Source organism: Eucyclogobius newberryi, unplaced genomic scaffold (assembly GCF_026437365.1).
Source record: "Eucyclogobius newberryi isolate DKJ021-1_F unplaced genomic scaffold, fEucNew1.0.hap1 SCAF_20, whole genome shotgun sequence".
NCBI classification, from domain to species: domain Eukaryota; kingdom Metazoa; phylum Chordata; class Actinopteri; order Gobiiformes; family Gobiidae; genus Eucyclogobius; species Eucyclogobius newberryi.
In genome coordinates this window covers 27913186-27926063 of record NW_027315835.1, presented here as the reverse complement: position 1 = coordinate 27926063, position 12878 = coordinate 27913186, and the positions used below count along the sequence as shown (strand labels likewise).

Here is a 12878-nt window from a genome sequence, read left to right as displayed (position 1 = left end):
CTTTCTGCTGCCGGACAGTTTACTCAACAGTCTAATTGAACATCTTTATGAACTCGTTAAATATTAAAATCACATACTGTAAGATACTGCAAGAACAAATAACATACTGCACCAATGTAACCGACCTGTTCAGCTGCGTCTTTGTTGTTCTGGTGTGAGCGGCCGCCCTCCTCCGTCTGCTTCTTGTTGCACTGCAAGCAAGCAAGCAAACAAACAAACAAACAAACAAACAGACATGAAAAGTAAATAAAGATTCAACCGTTTGTCAAAATGATGAAATATTCTAATCATAAGTTACAAAAGTACCTGTTTGGTGCAGTTCTCACACTTCTCCTTCCGCTTGCCTAAGTTCACCTCGGCCATCTTTGCTCCGTCGCCTGTAAATGTGAAAATAACACCACATCAGTCATTTCGTCCTCATTCTAACCAGAGTCCTGCGCCGTAGACACTACCGCCCTCATATCTCTTCTTATCACAATACACACGCCTTTTTATGGTGGGAAATTGCAGAGAAACAAGACCTCCCTCCGGTCGTTACGGATTTAAGAAGAATTATAACAGAGAAACAAAAACAGCATTTAGACACGTGATGTCAAGCAAAGGGGATTAAGCATAATCATGTAACTCTGGGAGATTTACTGTTCATGAAAGAAATATCCCCAAAAAAATAAAAAAAACAATAATAAACGTTTTGGGGTCTGTTCTCTGACATTGTAGTTTCACAAGGGAGCTACAGGGGGAGCGCTATCGCTAAAATTACTTTGTTCTGTTTTATAGTCCTTTTAACTGACAACAATCGCTTCTTTAGAGTTGATTTTTTGAAGCTGTTTCACTCTTGAGAAAAGCTGAACTTTGTGGCAGTTTTTGTTTCATGTGGATAGGCCCAATACTTAGAGACATGAACCATAAACTCACCGTTAGAGGGACTTCTACCGGACAATTCTGACTTACTTTTCAAAGTGCAAATGACAGTTTAGAATCTACTTGATTCACTTCAGTTTGTCAATTTTGTTTTTTAAAGTTACTTCCTGGTTGGTTACCTAGAAACCACACTGAAAACAAGGGCCAAAATCCATTAAAAACAAAAACAAAATTTAAGATATGATGAATAATAATACCTGGTAACACCTTTATTTTGTGAAATAATTGTTCAAACTCAGAAATGGTGTCAGTTGTGTGCAAATGGCCTCGATAGAACGTCGCTTATTGATGACATCACAGGGATTCTGTTTTAAAACTCAGCACCACTTTTATTTTTGAATTTTTCTTCACAATCTCCACCTTGACCGATGTAAAACTAAGATACATATTTACCACAGGTTCTATCCCTCCAAACAATGTTATAATATGAAAACAGGAGAAACTTCATATTCACTTTAACATATTAAGGTGTAAATACAATGGTGCATGCGGTATTATTTACAATGTATAATCCCAAGTTTATAAGACATTTTTTATTTTATTATTATATAGATATTAAAAAGGGTTGCATTTGGTCTAAATATCGTCAGCGTCTAAGTGGGAAATGCAGGCTGTTGGAGAGACTGTGGCAGCAGGAGACAAACCACTGTCATGTGTTTGGGACTGTCCTGTTGCTCAGAAATTAATAATGCACTGCTGACATTGCATCTCACTTAATTCCAGAAACAATGTATTTGGGCCTCAGAACTCCTGCCATGGATACAATCAATGGATGACAGGCCACACCAACGATGAAGGACGGGCCTGAGATCGTGGCAGACATTAGACAAATGGAAAAAAATGACATTCGGACTAAATTTGGAAATGGACAGATTCGATGTGGGACCTATGTTTAAATTATGCCCTAAATATGTTTTGTTTTTTTCATTATACTCTCTGGTTGTTCTGTATATTTGTATATATATAAAAAACAAACTTAAATATACACCGCTGTACTTCTTTTTGTTACCAATCTACCACCGACACCAGGTGAGGTTACATTACCCTGTTCTACTTATTTATTTATAATGTTTTGCCATAGAACCTTTTTATTTTAACGCAAATGTTGCTTAAAAGTACGTTAGGATTTTTTGGCCATAGATTAAGATTATATTTGGACCAAACGATCTAATATCTAGTTACAATCAGCGCTTAATTGAGGATATTTGTATTCTTATTGGTTATTGGCGTTTATGGTGGCATTTCAATATGTTGGAGTAAACATGTGATTTATTGCCTCCATTTACACTTTAAACGTGTCTTTTCCAAAGCACAATTACTTTAATATGACGCTGTGAAAGTTAATCAATCAAAAACAGTTGTTTGGAGTAAATAGCTGTAGCAGTGACACCGATTTCTTGTGCAACATGAAGGAGATGGATTAGGACGTGGACACGACAGTTTCCTTCAGACTCTTGCACATTTAGAACATGTCTTGAGCTCATTTACAACGTCCTTCACCTTTTCTTTTAGTGTTCAATGTTCCACAAAGCTCCACGACATGACGCGTCTCTTACCTTGTGTTAGCTGTGAGGACAATGGCATCAGAGCCAAAGCAGTGACATAACACGGACTAAAGGGCACAAAGGGGAAGGCTTTTAGCTCCTTTAGACGCAGACAATGTGGCTTTATGTCAGCTGTCACCTCCAGCGCCAGGACACGGGGTTAGACAACATTTTGCGTGGGTTATTGGCTCGAGATCACATCTGGAAGAAGGAAATGCGAAAACGACCCGTGTCCATTGTGTACGCCGGTGTGGTCACGCATGCGCACAAAGGTCAGAGCGGTGCCGGAGATCGAGGATTCTGCCGTAAAATATTAGCTTTTCATTTTTATTATTGTTATTTATTTATTTTTAAGCCTTTAATGCAATTATATGATCAAATGTAATTAAAAATACGATTAAGATGAAAAATAAAAATAATTCAATAACTAAAACAAATGAGTGTGTGCATAACCTATTCTCTCAACGTGCGAACAAAATATGTTCATATATGGTATGGACAGAAATAAACCAATAGTGAGGATGATTTAAGTTAAAAATTAGACCTAAATTTGAATTGTAAGAATATTTTTGGCTGGTTTTATTTTGAAGGCAATGCGGGGTGAGCTCAGCCAATCAGCGCGCACTGAACGCGGAAGGAAGCGGCGCCCGTTCCTGACAGTTGTTGCCAAATCGTGAAAACAAAAAAAAACAGAAGTACTTCCTTATAATTTACTGCGTGTTCTTTGGTTTATCATCACGTCCCTGTTCGACATTTTCCCGGTAGAAAAAACATTAAAGGTAAATTAGTACATTTGATTAGCTCTTTAATCCAGCATGTTGTTGTTTACATGTTCCACATGGCACAGCAGCATCTTCATTTAGTCCTTCTAATGCTACTCCTGATCCTGCTTTAGTCCCTGGTTTAGTCCCTGCTTTAGTCCCTGGTTTAGTCCCTGCTTTAGTCCCTGCTTTAGTCCCTGCTTTAGTCCCTGGTTTAGTCCATGGTTTAGTCCCTGCTTTAGTCCCTGCTTTAGTCCCTGCTTTAGTCCCTGGTTTAGTCCCTGCTTTAGTCCCTGGTTTAGTCCCTGCTTTAGTCCCTGCTTTAGTCCCTGGTTTAGTCCCTGGTTTAGTCCCTGCTTTAGTCCCTGCTTTAGTCCCTGGTTTAGTCCCTGCTTTAGTCCCTGCTTTAGTCCCTGGTTTAGTCCCTGCTTTAGTCCCTGCTTTAGTCCCTGGTTTAGTCCCTGGTTTAGTCCCTGCTTTAGTCCCTGCTTTAGTCCCTGCTTTAGTCCCTGCTTTAGTCCCTGGTTTAGTCCCTGGTTTAGTCCCTGGTTTAGTCCCTGGTTTAGTCCCTGCTTTAGTCCCTGGTTTAGTCCCTGGTTTAGTCCCTGCTTTAGTCCCTGCTTTAGTCCCTGCTTTAGTCCCTGGTTTAGTCCCTGGTTTAGTCCCTGGTTTAGTCCCTGGTTTAGTCCCTGCTTTAGTCCCTGCTTTAGTCCCTGGTTTAGTCCCTGCTTTAGTCCCTGCTTTAGTCCCTGGTTTAGTCCCTGGTTTAGTCCCTGGTTTAGTCCCTGGTTTAGTCCCTGCTTTAGTCCCTGCTTTAGTCCCTGCTTTAGTCCCTGGTTTAGTCCCTGGTTTAGTCCCTGGTTTAGTCCCTGGTTTAGTCCCTGCTTTAGTCCCTGGTTTAGTCCCTGCTTTAGTCCCTGCTTTAGTCCCTGCTTTAGTCCCTGGTTTAGTCCCTGGTTTAGTCCCTGCTTTAGTCCCTGGTTTAGTCCCTGCTTTAGTCCCTGCTTTAGTCCCTGGTTTAGTCCCTGGTTTAGTCCCTGCTTTAGTCCCTGCTTTAGTCCCTGCTTTAGTCCCTGCTTTAGTCCCTGCTTTAGTCCATGGTTTAGTCCCTGCTTTAGTCCCTGCTTTAGTCCCTGGTTTAGTCCCTGCTTTAGTCCCTGGTTTAGTCCCTGCTTTAGTCCCTGCTTTAGTCCCTGGTTTAGTCCCTGGTTTAGTCCCTGCTTTAGTCCCTGCTTTAGTCCCTGGTTTAGTCCCTGCTTTAGTCCCTGCTTTAGTCCCTGGTTTAGTCCCTGCTTTAGTCCCTGCTTTAGTCCCTGGTTTAGTCCCTGGTTTAGTCCCTGGTTTAGTCCCTGCTTTAGTCCCTGCTTTAGTCCCTGCTTTAGTCCCTGGTTTAGTCCCTGGTTTAGTCCCTGGTTTAGTCCCTGCTTTAGTCCCTGCTTTAGTCCCTGGTTTAGTCCCTGGTTTAGTCCCTGCTTTAGTCCCTGGTTTAGTCCCTGGTTTAGTCCCTGGTTTAGTCCCTGCTTTAGTCCCTGGTTTAGTCCCTGGTTTAGTCCCTGGTTTAGTCCCTGGTTTAGTCCCTGCTTTAGTCCCTGGTTTAGTCCCTGGTTTAGTCCCTGCTTTAGTCCCTGGTTTAGTTCCTGCTTTAGTCCCTGGTTTAGTCCCTGGTTTAGTCCCTGCTTTAGTCCCTGGTTTAGTCCCTGGTTTAGTCCCTGGTTTAGTCCCTGCTTTAGTCCCTGGTTTAGTCCCTGCTTTAGTCCCTGGTTTAGTCCCTGCTTTAGTCCCTGGTTTAGTCCCTGGTTTAGTCCCTGGTTTAGTCCCTGGTTTAGTCCCTGCTTTAGTCCCTGGTTTAGTCCCTGGTTTAGTCCCTGGTTTAGTCCCTGGTTTAGTCCCTGCTTTAGTCCCTGGTTTAGTCCCTGCTTTAGTCCCTGCTTTAGTCCCTGGTTTAGTCCCTGCTTTAGTCCCTGCTTTAGTCCCTGGTTTAGTCCCTGGTTTAGTCCCTGCTTTAGTCCCTGCTTTAGTCCCTGGTTTAGTCCCTGGTTTAGTCCCTGCTTTAGTCCCTGGTTTAGTCCCTGCTTTAGTCCCTGCTTTAGTCCCTGGTTTAGTCCCTGGTTTAGTCCCTGGTTTAGTCCCTGGTTTAGTCCCTGGTTTAGTCCCTGGTTTAGTCCCTGCTTTAGTCCCTGGTTTAGTCCCTGGTTTAGTCCCTGCTTTAGTCCCTGGTTTAGTCCCTGGTTTAGTCCCTGGTTTAGTCCCTGCTTTAGTCCCTGGTTTAGTCCCTGGTTTAGTCCCTGGTTTAGTCCCTGGTTTAGTCCCTGCTTTAGTCCCTGGTTTAGTCCCTGGTTTAGTCCCTGGTTTAGTCCCTGCTTTAGTCCCTGGTTTAGTTCCTGCTTTAGTCCCTGGTTTAGTCCCTGGTTTAGTCCCTGGTTTAGTCCCTGCTTTAGTCCCTGGTTTAGTCCCTGGTTTAGTCCCTGGTTTAGTCCCTGCTTTAGTCCCTGGTTTAGTCCCTGGTTTAGTCCCTGGTTTAGTCCCTGGTTTAGTCCCTGCTTTAGTCCCTGGTTTAGTCCCTGGTTTAGTCCCTGCTTTAGTCCCTGGTTTAGTTCCTGCTTTAGTCCCTGGTTTAGTCCCTGGTTTAGTCCCTGGTTTAGTCCCTGCTTTAGTCCCTGGTTTAGTCCCTGGTTTAGTCCCTGGTTTAGTCCCTGCTTTAGTCCCTGGTTTAGTCCCTGCTTTAGTCCCTGGTTTAGTCCCTGCTTTAGTCCCTGGTTTAGTCCCTGGTTTAGTCCCTGGTTTAGTCCCTGGTTTAGTCCCTGCTTTAGTCCCTGGTTTAGTCCCTGGTTTAGTCCCTGGTTTAGTCCCTGGTTTAGTCCCTGCTTTAGTCCCTGGTTTAGTCCCTGCTTTAGTCCCTGCTTTAGTCCCTGGTTTAGTCCCTGCTTTAGTCCCTGCTTTAGTCCCTGGTTTAGTCCCTGGTTTAGTCCCTGCTTTAGTCCCTGCTTTAGTCCCTGGTTTAGTCCCTGGTTTAGTCCCTGCTTTAGTCCCTGGTTTAGTCCCTGCTTTAGTCCCTGCTTTAGTCCCTGGTTTAGTCCCTGGTTTAGTCCCTGGTTTAGTCCCTGGTTTAGTCCCTGGTTTAGTCCCTGCTTTAGTCCCTGGTTTAGTCCCTGGTTTAGTCCCTGCTTTAGTCCCTGCTTTAGTCCCTGGTTTAGTCCCTGGTTTAGTCCCTGGTTTAGTCCCTGCTTTAGTCCCTGGTTTAGTCCCTGGTTTAGTCCCTGGTTTAGTCCCTGGTTTAGTCCCTGGTTTAGTCCCTGGTTTAGTCCCTGGTTTAGTTCCTGCTTTAGTCCCTGGTTTAGTCCCTGGTTTAGTCCCTGCTTTAGTCCCTGGTTTAGTCCCTGGTTTAGTCCCTGCTTTAGTCCCTGCTTTAGTCCCTGCTTTAGTCCCTGGTTTAGTCCCTGGTTTAGTCCCTGGTTTAGTCCCTGCTTTAGTCCCTGGTTTAGTCCCTGCTTTAGTCCCTGGTTTAGTCCCTGGTTTAGTCCCTGGTTTAGTCCCTGCTTTAGTCCCTGGTTTAGTCCCTGGTTTAGTCCCTGGTTTAGTCCCTGCTTTAGTCCCTGGTTTAGTCCCTGGTTTAGTCCCTGGTTTAGTCCCTGGTTTAGTCCCTGCTTTAGTCCCTGCTTTAGTCCCTGGTTTAGTCCCTGGTTTAGTCCCTGCTTTAGTCCCTGGTTTAGTCCCTGCTTTAGTCCCTGCTTTAGTCCCTGGTTTAGTCCCTGGTTTAGTCCCTGCTTTAGTCCCTGCTTTAGTCCCTGCTTTAGTCCCTGCTTTAGTCCCTGGTTTAGTCCCTGGTTTAGTCCCTGGTTTAGTCCCTGGTTTAGTCCCTGGTTTAGTCCCTGGTTTAGTCCCTGGTTTAGTCCCTGGTTTAGTCCCTGCTTTAGTCCCTGCTTTAGTCCCTGGTTTAGTCCCTGGTTTAGTCCCTGCTTTAGTCCCTGGTTTAGTCCCTGCTTTAGTCCCTGCTTTAGTCCCTGGTTTAGTCCCTGGTTTAGTCCCTGGTTTAGTCCCTGCTTTAGTCCCTGGTTTAGTCCCTGGTTTAGTCCCTGCTTTAGTCCCTGCTTTAGTCCCTGGTTTAGTCCCTGCTTTAGTCCCTGGTTTAGTCCCTGGTTTAGTCCCTGGTTTAGTCCCTGCTTTAGTCCCTGGTTTAGTCCCTGCTTTAGTCCCTGCTTTAGTCCCTGGTTTAGTCCCTGGTTTAGTCCCTGGTTTAGTCCCTGCTTTAGTCCCTGGTTTAGTCCCTGGTTTAGTCCCTGGTTTAGTCCCTGGTTTAGTCCCTGGTTTAGTCCCTGCTTTAGTCCCTGGTTTAGTCCCTGGTTTAGTCCCTGCTTTAGTCCCTGGTTTAGTCCCTGGTTTAGTCCCTGGTTTAGTCCCTGCTTTAGTCCCTGGTTTAGTCCCTGGTTTAGTCCCTGCTTTAGTCCCTGCTTTAGTCCCTGCTTTAGTCCCTGCTTTAGTCCCTGCTTTAGTCCCTGGTTTAGTCCCTGGTTTAGTCCCTGCTTTAGTCCCTGCTTTAGTCCCTGGTTTAGTCCCTGGTTTAGTCCCTGGTTTAGTCCCTGCTTTAGTCCCTGGTTTAGTCCCTGGTTTAGTCCCTGGTTTAGTCCCTGGTTTAGTCCCTGGTTTAGTCCCTGCTTTAGTCCCTGGTTTAGTCCCTGGTTTAGTCCCTGGTTTAGTCCCTGCTTTAGTCCCTGCTTTAGTCCCTGCTTTAGTCCCTGCTTTAGTCCCTGCTTTAGATCTGGGCCGTGTACACTTTGCCAGTTGATAATATATAGGTTTTAAAAGCATGTCTGTGGTAAATAACTTCTGTTTTGTTTTTTCTTAATTGTCCTGAGTGCAGATGGGCTACATGACAGTGGAGGAGCACAGCCCCACCCTGCTACACCTCAAGAGGGCCCCTGGGATCCGCTCCTGGTCTCTGCTGGTTGGTAAGTGCATGATGTAAAGTACAAACCCTCCATTATTAAGATGACATATGTCTATATATATATATGTATGTATGTATGTATGTATGTATGTATATGTGTATACAGCTCGAACTGTCTTTCTCCGTCTTTATTTTGCCCCGTACAATGAGGGAACTATATTATGATAGATCCATGCGCTTAGGCACGCGGAAACGTGGGGACGAGCCTGACGCGGCTGCAGGTGAGCGACAGGTGCGTTTTATGATTGATACGTGGCAGGACTAATGATTTATCCACGCCACGAGGAAATATGATAAAAAAAATTGCTGAAAAAAATCGCCCATACCACCTTTAAGTGTAAAAATATGAACTGAGGGAATTTTACATATGAATGAAATATAAATAAAAACAAGCTGTCATTTTTATTAGCTGCCATTGTTTAAGTTTATTGCACATTTATAAACTATTCACAAAATGTCCTTGTAATCTGATGTTCTCTCAGGCATCGCGTCAGTCGGGTTAACTGCCGCCTACTACAGTTCAGGTAGCTTCATTTGCATAATTGCTGGAGCATATTTGCATAAGTCTATTTTGTAACCTTTTCTTAGCGTTTGTTGTGACTGACAGACAGCTTCATGTGGAGGATGTTCTACATCAGCGGCTGCCTCTTCGTGGCGATGCAGAACATGGAGGAGTGGGAGGAGGCTGTGTTTGACAAAACCAAGAACCTGATCGAACTCAAGACGTTCAGCTTGTACACATACGTCCTCACGTTATGGAGGAAGGGGCAGGAGAAAGGTGCAAAGCATGTCTCAACATAACATGCATTCATTCTATAAACACTGTAGAATATTCCATTTTTTGCCATGAGGGGACAATTTTTCCAAATGTCTAGGGTGTGTCCAGGTCACTTCTTGTATGTAAATGAGGTAACTCCCCACACCAGGGGCCCTTCTGATGTCCTGCCTCACAAACTCAAAGCCTTTTGTTTCTAGACTAGCCCTTAGTACTGTCATAGTTAAAATATTAACTCAGATCTACAGTATTTAGACCGAACGTGCTCTTTTAGATTGAGCAGCGAGGCTTTACATGACGGAGGGAGGACGGTCCAGGAAAGAGATGAACTCGCATGGATGAGTGCAGATAACTCCGGGGCAGAGGGTGGAGCGCAGAGGAGAGTACTGCATGCTCTGGGATGAAACTAAAGCACGTGTAAATGCCAAAATGAGAAATATGTGCCAAATATTCCCCCACACCACTGCAGGACACTTTAAGACGCCATAAGAGCCAGTTCCACTCGCAAGTGGCAATGAAGGGCCTTGAACCCTCTAAACCTGTTGTTTGGTCACGTACATTTACTTGAAACGTGTCACCACACAGATTTATTATGAAATACAAATCTAATACATCAATTCTAGCCATAGGATTTAGGCCCTGGTTTCCTCCTCCCTGACTTCAGAGTTTGGATCCTTGTAAGTGAGTTTTAAGTCGCTGCGCTCTTCATGTTTGTGGTGTCGAGCAGAGCGTCAGGAGCAAAGGAGTAACCGACACTCTGAAGTTAAACTGTAGCGTTCTCATCCAGGTCCATGTCCACGATATATCACTATTAATCCAGTTTTTAGCCTTGTTTTAACATCAAAAAGTGCGAAAAGCGTGAAGGTAGTTGATCCTCTCGTGTCAGTGTTGCTGCTGCATGTTCACTGCAGATTTTATTATGTTAAATATAATTCTGATCCATTATTTACGAAATGATAATGCCACATTTTTGACCTGCATAAAAACTGGAAGCGCCATGTTCTGATTGTTTTGATTCTCTAGACGGGAAAAGTCCTGCAGTTTGTTCTGGCCTTAATTTATTTCGATTTGACAAATGATTACACAAAAGAAATGTTCAAAAATACTTCAAATTACAATGTTTTTTGTTACGTTTGCACTAATTAGTACCCAATGTATCAAGTGTCTCCTCTTAGGTGTGAAACTGAATCTACAGAGTGTCTGGTACAGTTCAGTGAGGAGGCGTGACTTCAGAAGGGCCACATGTGGTATGGGTGGATCCCTCATAATCATACAGGGGGCCCAGGACTACAGGGGGCCCAGGACTACAGGGGGCCCAGGACTACAGGGGGCCCAGGACTACAGGGGGCCCAGGACCTCGAGTAAGGACACTCACTGGAGCATGACCTGGAGGTCTAGTGCCACAGCTTGAAGCAAACATGTTTTTCTGGTCCAGAACCAAAATTAGGGTTTGAACTAAAAGGGCCAAAACGTTAATTTAGTTCACCCAAAATACACACATTTTGACCTGGTTTGTGGATAATAACCCCACTAAAAAGAATAGATTTTGGGTCAGAGGGCAGAGGCACTACAGGAGGCAGAACAAACTAACACCGTGCCTCCTTTTCCCCAGTGGTGCTGGATATGGCGCACCTGCGAGACGTCTGCGTCCAAGAAGTGAAGGTGCGCTACTTGGGCAAAGGCTACATGCTAATGCTGAGGTTAGCTACAGGTTTCTCCTACCCGCTCACCCAGAGCGCCACGCTGGGAGGACGCAGGTACTGTAGCGTCCATATCACATGAAACCAATGGTTTTACACATTTAAAAGTATCATCAAATATTGTGTTTTGTTGCAATTAATAATGTTCCATCGTTGGGCTGTGCAATAAATCACATTTGAATCGAGTTGACTACATCCAATCCTCTGTCAGTAAAAGTATGTGATTTGGAGCAGAACTCTGACTTTAAAGAAAAGAAATTTGAAAGGTCATTTATTCTTTTGAATGAGACAAAATCACAACGTAAATTGGAGCCAGTGTGTTTTCCTGTTGCCATTTTTAGCCTTATTTATCACTCAATTACACAATCACTTCATAAATGTACTGTATATCATCCTGTCACCGTCCACCATCTTTATTATTGTGATGACCTGTAATCTGTGCTTTATGGTCAGTACACACGGTACATCTACTGCAGAAATCACACGCAGCGGTGCAATATTCTGCCACTAATACATCAGATTCACAGTAACTTGCCTGGAAAAGAAAAGAACACAGAATAACCACTTCAGGATAAAACCACTTTATGATCATGACATTGCACAAGCTTAAAGGTCGTATAATGACCTTCATTATTCCAGCTTTTTGAAATCCCTTCTTTTCCGCTTAGTTTTGGCGTTCCACTTTTTAATCAGAATAACCTGTTCCATCCAGATTTCTGACCAGACGAATAGCCACAGTTGCCAGCAGAGGGCGCACGGAGCATTTGGAGTGAGACTAACAAGAGCTGCTGAGCCAGAGTATTACATCTAAAACTATTAAAAATGACAGTAAAAAGATGATAAAATGAACAAAAACGATCATTTAACGGGTCATGTGGTCATGTTTTGTGTGTTTCTGTTGGAATATTGTTATCATAATGCAAACAAATGAAGATCAATGTGACGTCATGTGTGATGATGTCATTGTTCCGTGTGTCGCACCAGTGACGTGGAGGCGGTCGCAGCTTTACTCAAGAGGTTCGTGGACCTGGACGAAGTGACCAAGCGATCACAACAGGACGAGAACGAGTACGGAGCTGAGGAGGACGAGGAGGACGAGGAGGACGAGGAGGACAGCAGCCACTCAGAGCACGAGCTTTGACCCCGTCTGACGCCATTTTCAACGTTCTTTCTCTGTCCACTCGGGATGTCAGTATCAAAAAGAGGCGATACATTCCACGGCATCAAGTCAGTGCTACAAAGTATTTACAACTTAAAGAGTTAGACACATGTACTGTATGTATTTTGTTAAGGTTTATTTACACTTTATTAACACATCATCTTTCCACAAATTGATTAGAACAATGATAAATAATGGCACTCGCTTTGTCAAGAGCCACAATCTGACATTTCCAGCTCATAAAGCGTCCGACATGATCCAAAGACATGAAGAGAGGTTCAAGCGTGGCGTGGAGGCTTTAGCCACGCCCCCCACATGCAGAGAAGTCAAAGAAATGAGGCAAAACGGTTCCTGTGCCACATCTCACTGACACAAACTTACGAAATGTCTTTGCTGTGACGGTCCTTGTGATTAAAGGTAATGAACGTCCAAACGAGACTTGATTCACATGAGTTATATTTGGGTGACGAGCCGGTCGAAACGTGGCTTTAGGCTTTGTGTAGAAAATAGTTCCGTTCACAACAACAGATCAACTAATATAGTGACATTCCTGTTTGTGCTTTTGGAGCGGCTGTTTGCTGTTGGCTCCGCCCTCTTTAATGTGTGTTTACATGTCTGACACGCCCTTAATGACAATGATAATGAACATTTGGGCATTTCCTAAACCGATGAGTGCAAACAATAATTAAGCGTGAAGGACTTGAAGCCACAAGCGCATTTACCTGCAAAATACGTCTAATTGTTGTTTTGTACAATTGTCTTAACCAAAGAGTGAAAAATAAAATGAAAATGTTGGAGACTTTGACCTTTGAAATGTAGAAATGATTTAAATAAAGAGCTTTTCCATTATGTTTGGTTGAGATGTTTTGCCCACAATCCAGTCAAATATAATTCATTCCAAGGTCTTGTAGTGTTCATAAAACCTGTGTTATTCAGGCTTTTACCACCAGACATACACTTCATATGTAATTACCCAGAAGCCTTCAGTCAGCATATTTCAAACATCATTGGGTTAAACATGTATTAATAAAGTCTAGTTTTCAGTTAATGACTAAGATAATGCGAGTGGCAGG

General features: G+C 43.7%; 2 protein-coding genes across 2 annotated transcripts in view; one reads left to right on the top strand and one right to left on the bottom strand.

Annotated features, from left to right (window-relative positions):
- The window catches only part of narf (nuclear prelamin A recognition factor), a 17863-nt gene extending 15146 nt beyond the window's left edge, over positions 1-2717 (bottom strand). The window contains exons 1-3 of the mRNA XM_072456499.1: positions 2478-2717; positions 307-377; positions 126-191 (exon numbers count right to left, since the gene is read on the bottom strand). Of these exons, the coding sequence (XP_072312600.1) occupies positions 126-191; positions 307-377; positions 2478-2505 (165 nt within the window). The 5' untranslated portion in view covers positions 2506-2717. The remainder of the gene's footprint in view (positions 1-125; positions 192-306; positions 378-2477) is intronic.
- A 403-nt stretch (positions 2718-3120) lies between these two features.
- On the top strand, positions 3121-12633 carry cybc1 (cytochrome b-245 chaperone 1). The gene is made up of 6 exons (XM_072456105.1): positions 3121-3244; positions 8085-8172; positions 8654-8695; positions 8779-8949; positions 10559-10703; positions 11631-12633. Exons 2-6 carry the CDS (start codon positions 8085-8087, stop codon positions 11785-11787), a joined length of 603 nt encoding a protein of 200 aa, XP_072312206.1. The 5' UTR covers positions 3121-3244; the 3' UTR covers positions 11788-12633.
- The last annotated feature ends 245 nt before the right edge of the window (positions 12634-12878 follow it).